Below are 17,279 nucleotides of genomic sequence, written 5' to 3'. Positions count from 1 at the left end.
CATCAACATGTTTATTAGACCCCATTCCTACCAGGCTGCTCAAGGAAGCCCTACCATTATTTAATGCTTCGATCTTAAATATGATCAATCTATCTTTGTTAGTTGGCTATGTACCACAGGCTTTTAAGGTGGCAGTAATTAAACCATTACTTAAAAAGCCATCACTTGACCCAGCTATCTTAGCTAATTATAGGCCAATCTCCAACCTTCCTTTTCTCTCAAAAATTCTTGAAAGGGTAGTTGTAAAACAGCTAACTGATCATCTGCAGAGGAATGGTCTATTTGAAGAGTTTCAGTCAGGTTTTAGAATTCATCATAGTACAGAAACAGCATTAGTGAAGGTTACAAATGATCTTATGGCCTCGGACAGTGGACTCATCTCTGTGCTTGTTCTGTTAGACCTCAGTGCTGCTTTTGATACTGTTGACCATAAAATTTTATTACAGAGATTAGAGCATGCCATAGGTATTAAAGGCACTGCGCTGCGGTGGTTTGAATCATATTTGTCTAATAGATTACAATTTGTTCATGTAAATGGGGAATCTTCTTCACAGACTAAAGTTAATTATGGAGTTCCACAAGGTTCTGTGCTAGCACCAATTTTATTCACTTTATACATGCTTCCCTTAGGCAGTATTATTAGACGGTATTGCTTAAATTTTCATTGTTACGCAGATGATACCCAGCTTTATCTATCCATGAAGCCAGAGGACACACACCAATTAGCTAAACTGCAGGATTGTCTTACAGACATAAAGACACGGATGACCTCTAATTTCCTGCTTTTAAACTCAGATAAAACTGAAGTTATTGTACTTGGCCCCACAAATCTTAGAAGCATGGTGTCTAACCAGATCCTTACTCTGGATGGCATTACACTGACCTCTAGTAATACTGTGAGAAATCTTGGTGTCATTTTTGAGCAGAATATGTCATTCAAAGCGCATATTAAACAAATATGTAGGACTGCTTTTTTGCATTTACGCAATATCTCTAAAATTAGAAAGGTCTTGTCTCAGAGTGATGCTGAAAAACTAATTCATGCATTTATTTCCTCTAGGCTGGACTATTGTAATTCATTATTATCAGGTTGTCCTAAAAGTTCCCTAAAAAGCCTTCAGTTAATTCAAAATGCTGCAGCTAGAGTACTAAAGGGGACTAGAAGGAGAGAGCATATCTCACCCATATTGGCCTCTCTTCATTGGCTTCCTGTTAATTCTAGAATAGAATTTAAAATTCTTCTTCTTACTTATAAGGTTTTGAATAATCAGGTCCCATCTTATCTTAGGGACCTCGTAGTACCATATCACCCCAATAGAGCGCTTCGCTCTCAGACTGCAGGCTTACTTGTAGTTCCTAGGGTTTGTAAGAGTAGAATGGGAGGCAGAGCCTTCAGCTTTCAGGCTCCTCTCCTGTGGAACCAGCTCCCAATTCAGATCAGGGAGACAGACACCATCTCTACTTTTAAGATTAGGCTTAAAACTTTCCTTTTTGCTAAAGCTTATAGTTAGGGCTGGATCAGGTGACCCTGAACCATCCCTTAGTTATGCTGCTATAGACTTAGACTGCTGGGGGGTTCCCATGATGCACTGAGTGTTTCTTTCTCTTTTTGCTCTGTATGCACCACTCTGCATTTAATCATTAGTGATTGATCTCTGCTCCCCTCCACAGCATGTCTTTTTCCTGGTTCTCTCCCTCAGCCCCAACCAGTCCCAGCAGAAGACTGCCCCTCCCTGAGCCTGGTTCTGCTGGAGGTTTCTTCCTGTTAAAAGGGAGTTTTTCCTTCCCACTGTAGCCAAGTGCTTGCTCACAGGGGGTCGTTTTGACCGTTGGGGTTTTACATAATTATTGTATGGCCTTGCCTTACAATATAAAGCGCCTTGGGGCAACTGTTTGTTGTGATTTGGCGCTATATAAAAAAAAAAATTGAATTGAATTGAATTAAATGTATGCTGTCAAAATTGTTGTCTGCCTGGGTGGTTGTCACCCAGGAACCATGGTGATTCTGTGGTGTCATGGAGTCGGTGAAGTGCAGCACCAGTGTGGCTTCCTGACTTAAAAATAGTTCAGTCTTTGGGTTCTTGCACATCAGACCTTGACCACATGGGGGCAGTATGCACCCATCTCCTATGCAGTCAACAGGCTTCAAACATACAGAGGGCAGGCTGCTAATGATAAGAATAATTCACCATCTTTGTGTTCCTGCCCTTCAGACTTGTCAATGCTGCACACGAGTGAAATAAAGGAATGTAGCGACTGCACGTGAGGCACTTTTTTCTGCATGTGGAACTCACTTTATAGCACGGCATTTACCCCAAGCAACTTTATCAATGGACTGAGTGTTGTTATTCAGTCCATGTATGCAGCACAGCCCTTTCTGGAACCTTTGCTGTTTGGAAAAAACTACGATTCCTTATTTAATAATTATGTCAATGGACAAAGACACATGGATCAGATGAAAGCTGTGTGCCACCATCGTTCATCTGCAGTTGGGTACGTTGAACATCCTCCTCAGTGTACATCAGTGGTACAAGAACAAGGTGAAGGCAGCACAAACTGAGCCATTGAAGCAGCCTTTTGCTAACACTTCAGAAAATGCCAAAGCAGGAAGAAATGTTAGAGGTGTTTTTATAGCAGCACATCCGCTGCTATAAAACTCTACTGTTGGGTTCTAATTGGATGCTAAAAGTAATTTAGTCCTGTTACAAAGTTTCCCTCTATCATTTCATTTTAAGGAAAAAAAAGCTTATTGTTGTATTTCTTATGATTCTCTCCCCTCTGCCCCAACCAGTCCCAGCAGAAGACTGCCCCTCCCTGAGCCTGGTTCTGCTGGAGGTTTCTTCCTGTTAAAAGGGAGTTTTTCCTTCCCACTGTCGCCAAGTGCTTGCTCACAGGGGGTCGTTTTGACCGTTGGGGTTTTTCCGTAATTATTGTATGGCTTTTGCCTTACAATAAAAAGCGCCTTGGGGCAACTGTTTGTTGTGATTTGGCGCAATATAAATAAAACTGATTTGATTTGATTTCTTGTTTCCACTGTGCAGAAAACCAAACCATGACCTCAAAACTATGGTATGTACCAAACCGCGATTTTTGTACCATTACACCCCAATCTTTGTGTTTGTGCACTTCAGACAGGTGTCAGTATGTACTGAACACCTATCAATCAATCAATCAATTTTTTTACCTGACCTATGTAGTCAACAGGCTTCAAGTGTATGGATGGCAGCATACTACGGCTAATATTATTTCACTATATTTGTATACTTTAGACAGTGACCACATGGGGGCAGTATGTGCCCACCTGCTCTGTAGTCAAGAGGCTTCAAATGTACTTACGGTTGTCTGCTAATGTACAGGTAACTGTTACATCAGGACCACACTGACATGTTCAACAGCAGGGAGTCAGTCCACACAATGACTGAAAAACCAAACGTCTCTCACCCTGCTGTCTCTCAAACTCCCTCTTCACTTTCTTCTCTTCTTTCTTCATCTTTTCCTTCTCCTTCTTCACATCCTTCAGAGCCGTCTTCGAGCTGGTCGTCCAGGCGTTATATGCCAACTGGTATATCAAAGGCAGAGACACACATCCTGAATGATAAATTTGCCACATAAGTGTGGAATCACGTGGACATATCAAATGATCAATCAGTCTCCAGAGGTGTACACATTTTTTCCAAACCTGGAAAGCTGATTTTTTCTTTGGTGGTTCTTCATCCTCTGGATTGTCTGGATCTTCTTCCTCCTCCTCTTCATTGTCACTCTCAAACAGGTGGTAGCCACAGTTGTTTTCCACTGTGTAAATTATGTCACAAATGCATCACATCACTGTTAGAACCAAAGCTGCAGGAGTTCAGGCGTGTCTACTCCTGCATTTAATGTCATCATAATCAGAAATCAGAATAAATAACAGAGCAGAAATGAGTTGGTCCACAGCTTTGCTCTGATCGTACGTCTGTCTGTGGACACGTTGCTGCTCACCTCCAGGCTGAGAGACCCACGGCTTCCACCACTTTCCGCCATCTCTGTTTACTTTCTCATCGTCAGCTGGAAAACACCATTTATTCCTCCGTCAGTCTCAAAGCACAAGCTGCCAACTGTCCTCCAGCTTGAACAAACAATTAAATCTTGCTTTTCAATTAGCTGATTTATTTATTTACTTTTACAGTATTGCTTTTTTTTTTATAAATAATCTGTTTTATTTAATTTCGTTTGCAAACATTCCTGTAAGCTATGACTTTGTTTGGCAGATTCCATGTGTTGATAGTATCTGGTCTGATCTGGCATGAGACCACACCTTGATTTGTCAAGTCAAGTCTGGCAGATTGTGTTGGTGCTGCACGTTGCTGCAACCACAACTCTATGGAACCATCTTGGATCTTGGAAGACAACCACCCAGGCAGACAACCAGTCCATTCCCACATCTCTAAAACATCCATCTATCTGCTGCAGCCAGGTGAAAGGTGGACGTCCCCTCGGCCTTGTCCAGCTACTGGGGTCCTCAACATGAATCATCCACAGAGAAAAGCAACACGTGGCCAAAATGTCAAAGCTGCTGCTTTCTCATAATGTAAGTGATACTTCTCATTTGAGTCTATTTCTTAGTAACCACGTGTTTGATACAAAGTCATTCCAGCGGAACACAAACATCCCCGAAGAGACCTAAGTGGTACCAAAGACATCCAGTTGTTGCCTTAAGGCAATGTTTAGCATCCAAGTCTCACAACCACACAGCAAGACGAACCGTAAAGACTAGGACCTTATTTGTCCTGTAAAGATCTCAGCATCACCAAACACCTCTGTCCAGTGACCTCATGTCTCCATACGCATACCAAACTTTATTGTTTTTGTGCAAATATTTGTTCATTTTGAAATGAATTTCAAAAAAGTTGGGACGGGGCAACAACAGACTGGAAAAGTTGATGAATGCTCAAAGAACACCAAAGTGAAAACAGGTGAGTGTCAGGACGGGCGGGAGCCCGTCACCAGGAGCGGCTGGACCCGCAATGCAAACTACCAGACAAGGCTTTGGTGTAGAAGAAATCATGGTCTTTATTCCAGGCTTGGTTTCGGTACACATGTAATCAGTCAGCGTGGCAGAGGTACAAACAGGATCAGGCTGAGACGCCGTCACAAACGAGCAGGGTTCAGAGGCACGAGCAAACTCAGACATCCGGGATGAAGCAAAAGGCATGGTCGAGGTAAACAGAGCAAGGATCAGAACACGGCAAGACAAAAACAGAACTGTGAAGGGCGCTAGAAAGTCTACTGAGACAACAATCTGGCGGAGAAGTGAAGGACTGTGGGGTTTAAATACATGTGGACTCAGTGTTGTAGAGTAACAAAGTAAAAATACTTCACTACTGTACTTAAGTATGTTTTGGGAGACTTTGTACTTTACTTGAGTTTGTTTAATTCAGCTTACTTTCACTTTTACTTCACTACATTTCCGACCTTAATTGCATACTTCTACTCCGATAAATTTCCTATGCGCCATGCCGTTACTCATTACAAACACACACACACACACACGAAAAAAGTTGTGTTTTCACCCAGAGACAGATTACTAGTGACTGCAACGAAGTCAGGCCGATTTGTCATGAGGCATGTCCGATAGGCTTTTTTGCAGTTGCACACTTGTGGCGTGTTTGTCAGGAAAATGATCATTTCTCTACATTGATTACAGACCTGCAGTGGGTCTGTAATCAACTTTTCTGCAGCGCGGCTTTGCTTTGAACCTTGAACCAATCGAAGCAGTGATTCGCAGATCGAAGCACTGCTTCGAAACAATAATAGTCTACATAAAAAACAATAATAATAGACTAATAATGTTACAATACAATTTTAGAGAAAGAGACAAAAAGAACCTAATGAAACAAAACACAACAGAAAAGATAAAAGAATGTAACAATGAAAAGAAATAAATACATATAGAAATAAATAACTGTTTCCTGTAAACACCTAGTGAGTAGCCTACTCTCGTTTAGGTTTTGAAACCTTGTTTCTGAAGTGTTTTTGTGTGATGTGCACAATTTTCAGTATTTTGACTACTACTACCAGTCATTTAGAAGCCTAGATAAACTTTGTAATATAAAAAAATCAGTCCGTTTTTGATTAACATTTACTTGTACTTTTACTTTCAATACTTGAGTACATTTAGTTGTACGTTACTTGTCATACTTAAGTACAATAAATACTAGATACTTTAAGACTTTTACTTGAGTAGCATTTCAATCAGTGACTTGAACTTCTGCCAAAGTCATTTTTTAATGGGTATCTGTACTTTTACTTAAGTGTGATTTTATGGTACTTTATACAACGCTGTGTGGACTAATTAGGATGTGAGATGAGGAACAGGTGATGTTAATGAGGTGCACCTGAGAAACAATCTAGAAGGGGTGTGGCTTCTGGCTAAAGGGTATGACAGGGGCAAGAGCATGAGGAAGGGAGTGAGCAAAGTGGAGCGATGAAATAGACAAAGACACATGAGCAGGTGTGAGAGCAGGAGTGAAATGGGAAAAACAAAGCAAACAATCAAAGTGAGAGAAACGATACAGACAGAAACAAGGTGAGAGACATGGGGCAGGTGCAATGATGTGAAGGACTACAGGGAACTACGAACTGAGGCAGAACAACAAATCTAAGACTACTTATAACAGAAAGCACAACTGGTAAAGTAAGCATGACTGATAACAACAAAATAAACAAGTGATAACCTAATAAAACTAAATAAGCATAATTAGAGATACTAAAACTAAACAGAAAACAAAACCTGATATTAAGCACAGCAAATATTACAACAGAGAGAAACTAAATAACCAAGTGATAAATTAATGAACAATAAATGAATACACAACTGACTCAAGAATATGAGAACTGATCCAAAGTAAAACGTAACAAAGAAAAGTGACAACAGAATAAACCAGGATAAAAACAAACTAATAACACAAAAGTGGAGCAGAAGGAAAACAAAAACAGAGAAAAGGTGGGCTCAACGCTCTGATCGGGTCAAAACTGTTGTGGGCCGCTGAAGAGGAGGTACTGCTGGCCCACCACCACCAGATGGCGCCCTGCTTGGAGTGCGGGCTCCAAGCACGAGAGGGAGTGGGAACCGCTGGGAGTGACAGCTGTCACTTATCAGCACCAGCTGTCACTCATCACCATCACTACAAAGGCCAGACTGCAACTCCACCTCCTCGCTGAGAAATCAGATACCTTGGAGGTAACTTCTCAGCTGTATTCAATTCTAACAAATAGTCTGAACTCTTTTTGCAGCCGTTTTCCTGTGGTGTTGCCTTATCTGGGGAGTTGGCGTTTGGTGTGATCAGCAACGGCTTCGCTTCACACTTCAACCAGATAAGTGGTTAGACAGGAGCTGCACGAGTGTGTGATTGGAGGTGGAGGTGCTCCCTCCCAAAAGAACACAGACGGTGGAATTACTGAGTATGCAAACTCACACTCATCAAAACTGTTTTTGTTCTCTGCCAGCAGTACCCGCTCTGACATCTAGAGACGGTGGCCACCTGGGGCTCCAGGACTTGGCGGCTCTGGTGTTCTTCAGATCCGTTGGCGGTGGGGGCTGTGTGGGATCCGGCTCGGTTCTAGATGGACGTCTCCTATCCTCAAGCCTGCCCACATGTCACTCAACATTTAATTGTCTGTGGTACCAAAACTGTGTTTGTCTGTATTCCGTTGTGCATTTCACAACATTAAATTGTTACTGTTTGGCTTATCCATTGTCCGTTCATTTAGCGCCCCCTGTTGTGGGTCCGTGTTCCTACACCTTCACAACAAAAACCATGTCATAAAAGGAGCATCCCCAACAGGCTCAGCCATTCACAAGCAAAGATGGGGTGAGGATCATCACTTTGTGAACAACTGTGTGAAAAAATAGTCCAACAGTTTACAACAGCGTGGTTTCGTAGTAAAAGAGTGCAGGTACTAGACTGGCCTGTCTGCAGTCCAGACCTGTCGCTCATTTGAAAATGTGTGGCGCATTATGAAGCGCAAAAAACAACAACGGAGACCCCGGACTGTTGAACAACTGAAGTCGTACATCAAGCAAGAATGGGAAAGAATTCCACCTACAAAGCTTCAACAATTAGTGTCCTCAGTTCCCAAACGCTTATTGAGTGTTGTTAGAAGAAAAGGTGATGTAACACAGTGGTAAACATACCACTGTCCCAGCTTTTTTGAAACATGTTGCAGGCATCCATTTCAAAATGAGCAAATATTTGCACAAAAACAATAAAGTTTATCAATTTGAACATTAAATATCTTGTCTTTGTGGTGTATTCAACTGAATATAGGTTGAATAGAATTTTCAAATCATTGTATTCTGTTTTTATTTACATTTTACACAACGTCCCAACTTCATCGGAATTAGGGTTGTATTTTGCAATAAGTAACAACTGTGCTAAAGAAGACCCTTTTAAGTAGAATAAATCTCTCCATGTGTAATAAATGAGGAGATAAATATCCTGAATTGTCCTGTCATAGACACTCGGACACTGATCACAGATTTGATTGTTTTACCTTTTGTGGACTGCTCCTGATCTGCAGGAGGTCCTTTTTTGTCTTTAGTGGCGGGTCGATTCTTCTGTTTAGATTTGATTTTCTCCATCCTTTAAGAGGGCAGAAGAGAGGGACAGGAAGTCAGCTGTTTTCTACATTAAATCTTTAAAATGGAAAAAAAAAAAAGCACAATAGACAACATGAAGAAGAGGGAACAGATAAAATCAGAGGACTAAAAAAGTTTGATGTTTTGAAGTGGTTAAAGTCAAATAAATGGGGTACTTGGAGGTAATCTGGGTTACTTTATGATCATTCTACAGTTTTATGTATCTCACTGTTTCTTCAGTGTCTCCACAGATTTCTTCTCCAGCTCCAGTCTGGCTGCTATCTGCTTCTTCACCTTAGCCTCAAACAGCTCAGCGCCCCTTAGAAAGTTGGAAAGTAAAAACAGAAAAAAAAACAAAACAAAAAAAAAACTTGTTTGGTCACAGGGGTCAACCTGGGTCAAACATGCATACAGTATAAACACAGTATCTGTGGTCTGATTATATTGCAGGAAACTTTGACCAAAGATGGACATGTCTGCATAAGGACACCTCCAGAAGAAAAGAAAATACAGAAAAACTCTACAAAGTTCTCCACCTTTGACATATTTCTGCTGCAAACTGCAGTCAGCTCGCTAAAAGAAATGGCAAAAACATCAAATAGCGATGCTTCATCATAGCCCATTGCTCATCTTTTACAGCCTGCGGGTGAGACATAAACCATTTGGTTCAGTAGAAACATCTGGCAAACTCAACACTCAGTAAGTCATCTTAAAGCTGTGATTCTGATTGTTACCCCATCAAATATGACCATGGTATTGTTTAGGTTTGCGTCCGTCCGTCCGTCTATCTGTGCTCAGCGTTCTATCAATGCCTCGGTCCTTAAATTCACAGGGAACATTCTCGGGACACAGACCTTGGACAAGTTCAAAGATGGCTAACCTTGATGTATGTTAAGAGGTATTTTAAAAGGTTAAAATGTCACATTGTGTTTCATATTTTTATGCTATGAATCATGTAAATCCTGTTTGTTTGTTTTGTTTTTTGAGGGATGGGGGTGACAGCCAATCAGAGCAGAGCAGCACTGTGATGGTCTCTCTCTGGCTGCTAATATAACATGTTTGACATATATTATGTAAAAGCTAGTGAGAAATAAACACTTCTAAAACTGAAAACATTGTTTTTGGAACCTGATATCACCTCTGATTTACAAGATATCTTGGGGACGTCAGAATGCAAGCTAACGTCCGCTAACTTCCACTAACTCAAAGCTAACTTCTGCACTTGTCAAAAGTTCATGTATGCGCACACACACAAACACACACACACCCTCCTACAAATGCCATAAAAACGTAAATAAAATATTGATTATGACTAAGTGATTGATTGAGTTTATTCTGCAACATCAATATAAACATACAGAGCCAAACGTGTCAATGCTACACAGATAACACAAAGCATAAACGCTTATTTCCATTGTGGTCCTTGTAAAAGTACCAGATAACAAAATAGAAGGGCTCGGCTGACTGATCTAACAGGAGGCGCAAAATTTTTTCACCTCACTGCGGTATTGTATCACTTCCTGTTCCGGAGCACAGCGGTGTTTTTCTGTATCTGTTAGCTGTTTAATCTGCGCAGTTAGATTGATCTAGTTATCTAGATTACGATTTGTTTCCCAGTGTAATCTTTACGTGCCTTAACTAAAGCACTCCTTCTGCTGAATCACCTCTAAATTATTTACACATTATTCACTTTGCGTGTTTTTAGGAATCCGCTAGCTTAGCGTAGCTACTAGCTCTTAGCCGGTTTAGCATGGCGGCTTCTCCTGTCTCTCCCGCACTTTTCTGCTCTGGGTGTGAAATGTTTAGTTATTCCTCGGCCTCCTTTAGCAGTAATGGTACTTGTAATAAGTGTAGCTTATTCGTAGCTTTGGAGGCCAGGCTGGGCGAATTGGAGACTCGGCTCCGCACCGTGGAAAATTCTACAGCTAGCCAGGCCCCTGTAGTCGGTGCGGACCAAGGTAGCTAAGCCACCGTTAGTTCCCCCCTGGCAGATCCCGAGCAGCCGGGAAAGCAGGCCGACTGGGTGACTGTGAGGAGGAAGCGTAGCCCTAAACAGAAGCCCCGTGTACACCGCCAACCCGTTCACATCTCTAATCGTTTTTCCCCACTCGACGACACACCCGCCGAGGATCAAACTCTGGTTATTGGCGACTCTGTTTTGAGAAATGTGAAGTTAGCGACACCAGCAACCATAGTCAATTGTCTTCCGGGGGCCAGAGCAGGCAACATTGAAGGAAATTTGAAACTGCTGGCTAAGGCTAAGCGTAAATTTGGTAAGATTGTAATTCACGTCGGCAGTAATGACACCCGGTTACGCCAATCGGAGGTCACTAAAATTAACATTAAATCGGTGTGTAACTTTGCAAAAACAATGTCGGACTCTGTAGTTTTCTCTGGGCCCCTCCCCAATCAGACCGGGAGTGACATGTTTAGCCGCATGTTCTCCTTGAATTGCTGGCTGTCTGAGTGGTGTCCAAAAAATGAGGTGGGCTTCATAGATAATTGGCAAAGCTTCTGGGGAAAACCTGGTCTTGTTAGGAGAGACGGCATCCATCCCACTTTGGATGGAGCAGCTCTCATTTCTAGAAATCTGGCCAATTTTCTTAAATCCTCCAAACCGTGACTATCCAGGGTTCAATCAATCAATCAATCAACTTTTTTCTTATATAGCGCCAAATCACAACAAACAGTTGCCCCAAGGCGCTTATTAGACCCCATTCCTACCAGGCTGCTCAAGGAAGGCCTACCATTATTTAATGCTTCGATCTTAAATATGACCAATCTATCTTTGTTAGTTAGCTATGTACCACAGGCTTTTAAGGTGGCAGTAATTAAACCATTACTTAAAAAGCCATCACTTGACCCAGCTATCTTAGCTAATTATAGGCCAATCTCCAACCTTCCTTTTCTCTCAAAAATTCTTGAAAGGGTAGTTGTAAAACAGCTAACTGATCATCTGCAGAGGAATGGTCTATTTGAAGAGTTTCAGTCAGGTTTTAGAATTCATCATAGTACAGAAACAGCATTAGTGAAGGTTACAAATGATCTTCTTATGGCCTCGGACAGTGGACTCATCTCTGTGCTTGTTCTGTTAGACCTCAGTGCTGCTTTTGATACTGTTGACCATAAAATTTTATTACAGAGATTAGAGCATACCATAGGTATTAAAGGCACTGCGCTGCGGTGGTTTGAATCATATTTGTCTAATAGATTACAATTTGTTCATGTAAATGGGGAATCTTCTTCACAGACTAAAGTTAATTATGGAGTTCCACAAGGTTCTGTGCTAGGACCAATTTTATTCACTTTATACATGCTTCCCTTAGGCAGTATTATTAGACGGTATTGCTTAAATTTTCATTGTTACGCAGATGATACCCAGCTTTATCTATCCATGAAGCCAGAGGACACACACCAATTAGCTAAACTGCAGGATTGTCTACAGACATAAAGACATGGATGACCTCTAATTTCCTGCTTTTAAACTCAGATAAAACTGAAGTTATTGTACTTGGCCCCACAAATCTTAGAAACATGGTGTCTAACCAGATCCTTACTCTGGATGGCATTACCCTGACCTCTAGTAATACTGTGAGAAATCTTGGAGTCATTTTTGATCAGGATATGTCATTCAAAGCGCATATTAAACAAATATGTAGGACTGCCTTTTTTGCATTTACGCAATATCTCTAAAATCAGAAAGGTCTTGTCTCAGAGCGATGCTGAAAAACTAATTCATGCATTTATTTCCTCTAGGCTGGACTATTGTAATTCATTATTATCAGGTTGTCCTAAAAGTTCCCTAAAAAGCCTTCAGTTAATTCAAAATGCTGCAGCTAGAGTACTGAAGGGGACTAGAAGGAGAGAGCATATCTCACCCATATTGGCCTCTCTTCATTGGCTTCCTGTTAATTCTAGAATAGAATTTAAAATTCTTCTTACTTATAAGGTTTTGAATAATCAGGTCCCATCTTATCTTAGGGACCTCGTAGTACCATATCACCCCAATAGAGCGCTTCGCTCTCAGACTGCAGGCTTACTTGTAGTTCCTAGGGTTTGAAGAGTAGAATGGGAGGCAGAGCCTTCAGCTTTCAGGCTCCTCTCCTGTGGAACCAGCTCCCAATTCAGATCAGGGAGACAGACACCCTCTCTACTTTTAAGATTAGGCTTAAAACTTTCCTTTTTGCTAAAGCTTATAGTTAGGGCTGGATCAGGTGACCCTGAACCATCCCTTAGTTATGCTGCTATAGACGTAGACTGCAGGGGGATTCCCATGATGCACTGTTTCTTTCTCTTTTTGCTCTGTATGCACCACTCTGCATTTAATCATTAGTGATTGATCTCTGCTCCCCTCCACAGCATGTCTTTTTCCTGGTTCTCTCCCTCAGCCCCAACCAGTCCCAGCAGAAGACTGCCCCTCCCTGAGCCTGGTTCTGCTGGAGGTTTCTTCCTGTTAAAAGGGAGTTTTTCCTTCCCACTGTAGCCAAGTGCTTGCTCACAGGGGGTCGTTTTGACCGTTGGGGTTTTACATAATTATTGTATGGCCTTGCCTTACAATATAAAGCGCCTTGGGGCAACTGTTTGTTGTGATTTGGCGCTATATAAAAAACTGATTGATTGATTGATTGATAGCGCAAAGTGCCAGAGGGACTTTTCTTCATCCACAACAAGGATTTCACTGATTAACATCACTTTGAGCAGGTGGAATCACCTGGTGGAGTGGCTGGTTGCAAAGAAAACCTTTTTGTTTTTGTTTTTTTGTTGGAGGGTCGGGGGGGGGGGGGGGGGGTTGGCTTGGGTAAAAGTTGGAGGAGCTCCACAAAATGTCGTTGAAACTCACAAATTTCACACAAAGGTTTTGTTGGATATCTGATCCCTGACGAGACTCGCACACAGGTGTAACGTGTCAGCTGTCAACACTACTGTTACTCACAGTTAGAAGGTTTCCAAGTTTTATGACAGCTTAATGACGTCTTTTTTTTGCAGTTTGAAATTCTAACTTTCTATTTTCCATCCAGTACAGTCACTTGTCCAGTTACGGATCACTGCTGTAGTATTTGTGCCGCCGTTTCTCGTAATCAGCGTGAATAAGCTAATACTTGGTACGAATGGAAAGACTGATGTTTTGTCTACAAACGACCACAAGTTGACCGGATCCAGGCATCTTTGTGATCAGCAGAGGAATCCAAACATCCGGTCTCCGTGGTTTGCGCGTGTTTTCTGACTCACTCATTCGTGTAAGTGTGAAAGTGACGATCTCTGTTAAGTAGCAAAGGTGAGTTAGCCATTCAGTGTCATTGGTTCTAGAGTGGGAAAATACTTACTTACTTGGGTAGAAAATGTCAGTGTGTTATGTCTTGCTGTTTAATTGCTGCACACATTTATCTCTGATGTGAAAATGTGCCGGTTGTGGATCACTGAAGCAGCAGCCTCGTGTCAGTACTTGTGAGCCGTGTGGACTTTGGGGGTCATCTCAACATCACCAATGGGCATGAATGTGGGTCTTTTACTTTTTAATTCGGGAGAAATCTCACCTCCACACTTCATTTTTTGCTCGTAAAAACGTATAACAGTGCCTTTCAAAACTAACTAAATTCTCATTTAATAAGTATCATTTATATCATTTTGTGTTCAAAACACATTCTCGGGCACAGTGTGTATCATTCTGCATTAGAAGGGCTCCAGACAGATGCCAGGAATGAACCCAATGTGACACAGAGTGTCGTGATCCAGAACCGGGCAAAGTGATCCATTTCCAGCAAATGATTGCACCACATATAATGTGGCTTCACACTTTAAGTAGAAAGGCTACACCATCCAGACTTTTTCAGCGAGATAACATCCAAATACCCAATACAACAATACACAATAAAAGATATTCAGGTGCATTATGGCTCCTTATAGCAGGAGGGTGATCCAGAACTGGGCAACCGTTTGTACAAAATGAACTCAGAACCAAGTGCACGCAAGATCGCGTGGAGCAAACGCACTGTATTTGTCATGGATTCCTTCAAAAATAAACACATTACCAGTAACAAAAGTAGCTGCAATCTTGCAGTATATCAAATAAATAAAGGAATGTTATAATTAGACTTCAACATGAAGTAAATTGCTATTTGTTTGAAAATTTGAAAGGACAGAATGGAGGTGTCGCCACACAGTGGACAGGAGGATCACAGCATCCTCAGTTTTTCCTTCCCACTGTAGCCAAGTGCTTGCTCACAGGGGGTCGTTTTGACCGTTGGGGTTTTACATAATTATTGTATGGCCTTGCCTTACAATATAAAGCGCCTTGGGGCAACTGTTTGTTGTGATTTGGCGCTATATAAAAAAAATTGATTGATTGATTGATTGATTGATATCAGAGCCTGCTGAACACAAAGTGTAGTCCAAGAAGAGCTGAGGAGCTGGAGAACGCTGGATGAGGCCTGCACACGAGGGTATTTTGCATTTCACTGACAATTCTACACAGGGCCAGTACACAATACACATTCCTTGCACTTTAAAAGACAACAAAACAGTAAACAACTCCCTGATTCGTACATTTTCTGTGGTTAGAAATCGAACAAATCAGTGTTCAGTTTGTTCATCATCAGTAACGCACACACACACACACCTGGAGGCCAATATCTTAGAAGACTTGAGCTCGGACACCACATAGAGAAAGTAGTAGCTGAGGAAGACTCTCCTCTGTGCCAGCAGGACAGAGAAACAGATCGCATCCCAGACAATGCCGGCTTCACCCTTCGGCAGCTCGCACTCATCATCAGGATCCGCTGAGATAAAGCAAAATGCTTTGAGAATCCAGAACTACGACAGGATAGAAAAGTAGAACCCAAATACTGACCTTACAAACATGAGTACATAATCGCAGCTTCAACAAATATAACAACACAGTCACTCAGCCGGATTAAACTGTGATAATGGTGATAGCAGGATGCTGTCTTCACCAGTGTGTGTGTGCGTGTGTGTGTGTGTCTGTGTGCCTGTGGACAAGGTAACTCAAAAATGGCTTGATGGATTTCCTTCAAACCTGATGGGAATATTACTTGGACAGATGTCTAGAGTTGATTAGATTTTGGAGTAGCTTGGTCAAAAGTCAAGGAACACATGACCTGCAAAACAACTTTTTTGGAATAGTTGTATATCGCTACAACCACAAAACCTAGATGAATCACACTTGGGAATATGACTTGGATAGATACAGTAGTGTTCAGAATAATAGTAGTGCTATGTGACTAAAAAGATTTATCCAGGTTTTGAGTATATTTCTTATTGTTAAATGGGAAACAAGGTACCAGTTGATTCAGTAGATTCTCACAAATCCAACAAGACCAAGCATTCATGATATGCACACTCTTAAGGCTATGAAATTGGGCTATTAGTAAAAAAAAAAGTAGAAAAGGGGTGTTCACAATAATAGTAGCATCTGCTGTTGACGCTACAAACTCAAAACTATTATGTTCAAACTGCTTTTTTAGCAATCCTGTGAATCACTAAACTAGTATTTAGTTGTATAACCACAGTTTTTCATGATTTCTTCACATCTGTGAGCCATTAATTTTGTTGGTTTGGAAACAAGATTTTGCTCATTTACTAGTGTGCTTGGGGTCATCATCAGTCCACAAAATATTCCTCCATTTCTCTTTAGGCCAGTTGATGTGTTCTTTGGCAAATTGTAACCTCTTCTGCACATGTCTTTTATTTAACAGAGGGACTTTGCGGGGGATTCTTGCAAATAAATTAGCTTCACACAGGCGTCTTCTAACTGTCACAGCACTTACAGGTAACTCCAGACTGTCTTTGATCATGCTGGAGCTGATCAATGGGTGAGACTTTGCCATTCTGGTTATTCTTCTATCCATTTTGATGGTTGTTTTCTGTTTTCTTCCACGTGTCTCTGGTTTTTTGTCCATTTTAAAGCATTGGAGATCATTGCAGATGAACAGCCTATAATTTTTTGCACCTGCATATAAGTTTTCCCCTCTCCAATTAACCTTTTAATCAAACTACGCTGTTCTTCTGAACAATGTCTTGAACGTCCCATTTTCCTCAGGCTTTCAACAAGAAAAGCATGTTCAACAGGTGCTGGCTTCATCCTTAAATAGGGGACACCTGATTCACACCTGTTTGTTCCACAAAACTGATAAACTCACTGACTGAATGCCACACTATTATTATTGTGAATACCTCCTTTTCTACTTTTTTTACTACAACCCCTGGCAAAAATTATGGAATCACCGGCCTCGGAGGATGTTCATTCAGTTGTTTAATTTTGTAGAAAAAAAGCAGATCACAGACATGACACAAAGCTAAAGTCATTTCAAATGACAACTTTCTGGCTTTAAGAAACACTATAAGAAATCAAGAAAAAAAGATTGTGGCAGTCAGTAACGGTTACTTTTTTAGACCAAGCAGAGGAAAAAAATATGGAATCACTCAATTCTGAGGAAAAAATTATGGAATCACCCTGTAAATTTTCATCCCCCAAACTAACACCTGCATCAAATCAGATCTACTCGTTGACATTGACCCTATGCCATGACATTGACCCTATGTGTCTTTTTACAAGGAATGTTTTCACAGTTTTTGCTCTATGGCAAGATGCATTATCATCTTGAAACATCCCCAAACATCCTTTCAATTGTCCAAAATATCAACG

The 17,279-nt window shown here is 41.2% G+C and overlaps 1 protein-coding gene and 1 long non-coding RNA gene across 2 annotated transcripts in view; one reads left to right on the top strand and one right to left on the bottom strand.

Annotated features, from left to right (window-relative positions):
• Nucleotides 1-17,279, bottom strand: part of si:dkey-11f4.7 (piezo-type mechanosensitive ion channel component 2) — a 197,592-nt gene that overhangs the window by 90,950 nt on the left and 89,363 nt on the right. Inside the window, exons 27-32 of the mRNA XM_034171725.1 lie at nucleotides 15,234-15,393; nucleotides 8,847-8,936; nucleotides 8,533-8,621; nucleotides 3,979-4,044; nucleotides 3,680-3,792; nucleotides 3,442-3,559 (exon numbers count right to left, since the gene is read on the bottom strand). Coding sequence (XP_034027616.1) covers nucleotides 3,442-3,559; nucleotides 3,680-3,792; nucleotides 3,979-4,044; nucleotides 8,533-8,621; nucleotides 8,847-8,936; nucleotides 15,234-15,393 — 636 coding nt within the window. The remainder of the gene's footprint in view (nucleotides 1-3,441; nucleotides 3,560-3,679; nucleotides 3,793-3,978; nucleotides 4,045-8,532; nucleotides 8,622-8,846; nucleotides 8,937-15,233; nucleotides 15,394-17,279) is intronic.
• LOC117511811 overlaps nucleotides 6,437-17,279 on the top strand; it is a 40,551-nt gene continuing 29,708 nt past the window's right edge. Inside the window, exon 1 of the long non-coding RNA XR_004561086.1 lies at nucleotides 6,437-6,446. This is a non-coding gene — a long non-coding RNA (uncharacterized LOC117511811). The remainder of the gene's footprint in view (nucleotides 6,447-17,279) is intronic.

This window comes from Thalassophryne amazonica, chromosome 6, assembly GCF_902500255.1.
Source record: "Thalassophryne amazonica chromosome 6, fThaAma1.1, whole genome shotgun sequence".
Classification (NCBI taxonomy): domain Eukaryota; kingdom Metazoa; phylum Chordata; class Actinopteri; order Batrachoidiformes; family Batrachoididae; genus Thalassophryne; species Thalassophryne amazonica.
Note: the sequence above shows the minus strand (reverse complement) of the source record. Positions and strands in the feature narration are given on the sequence as shown.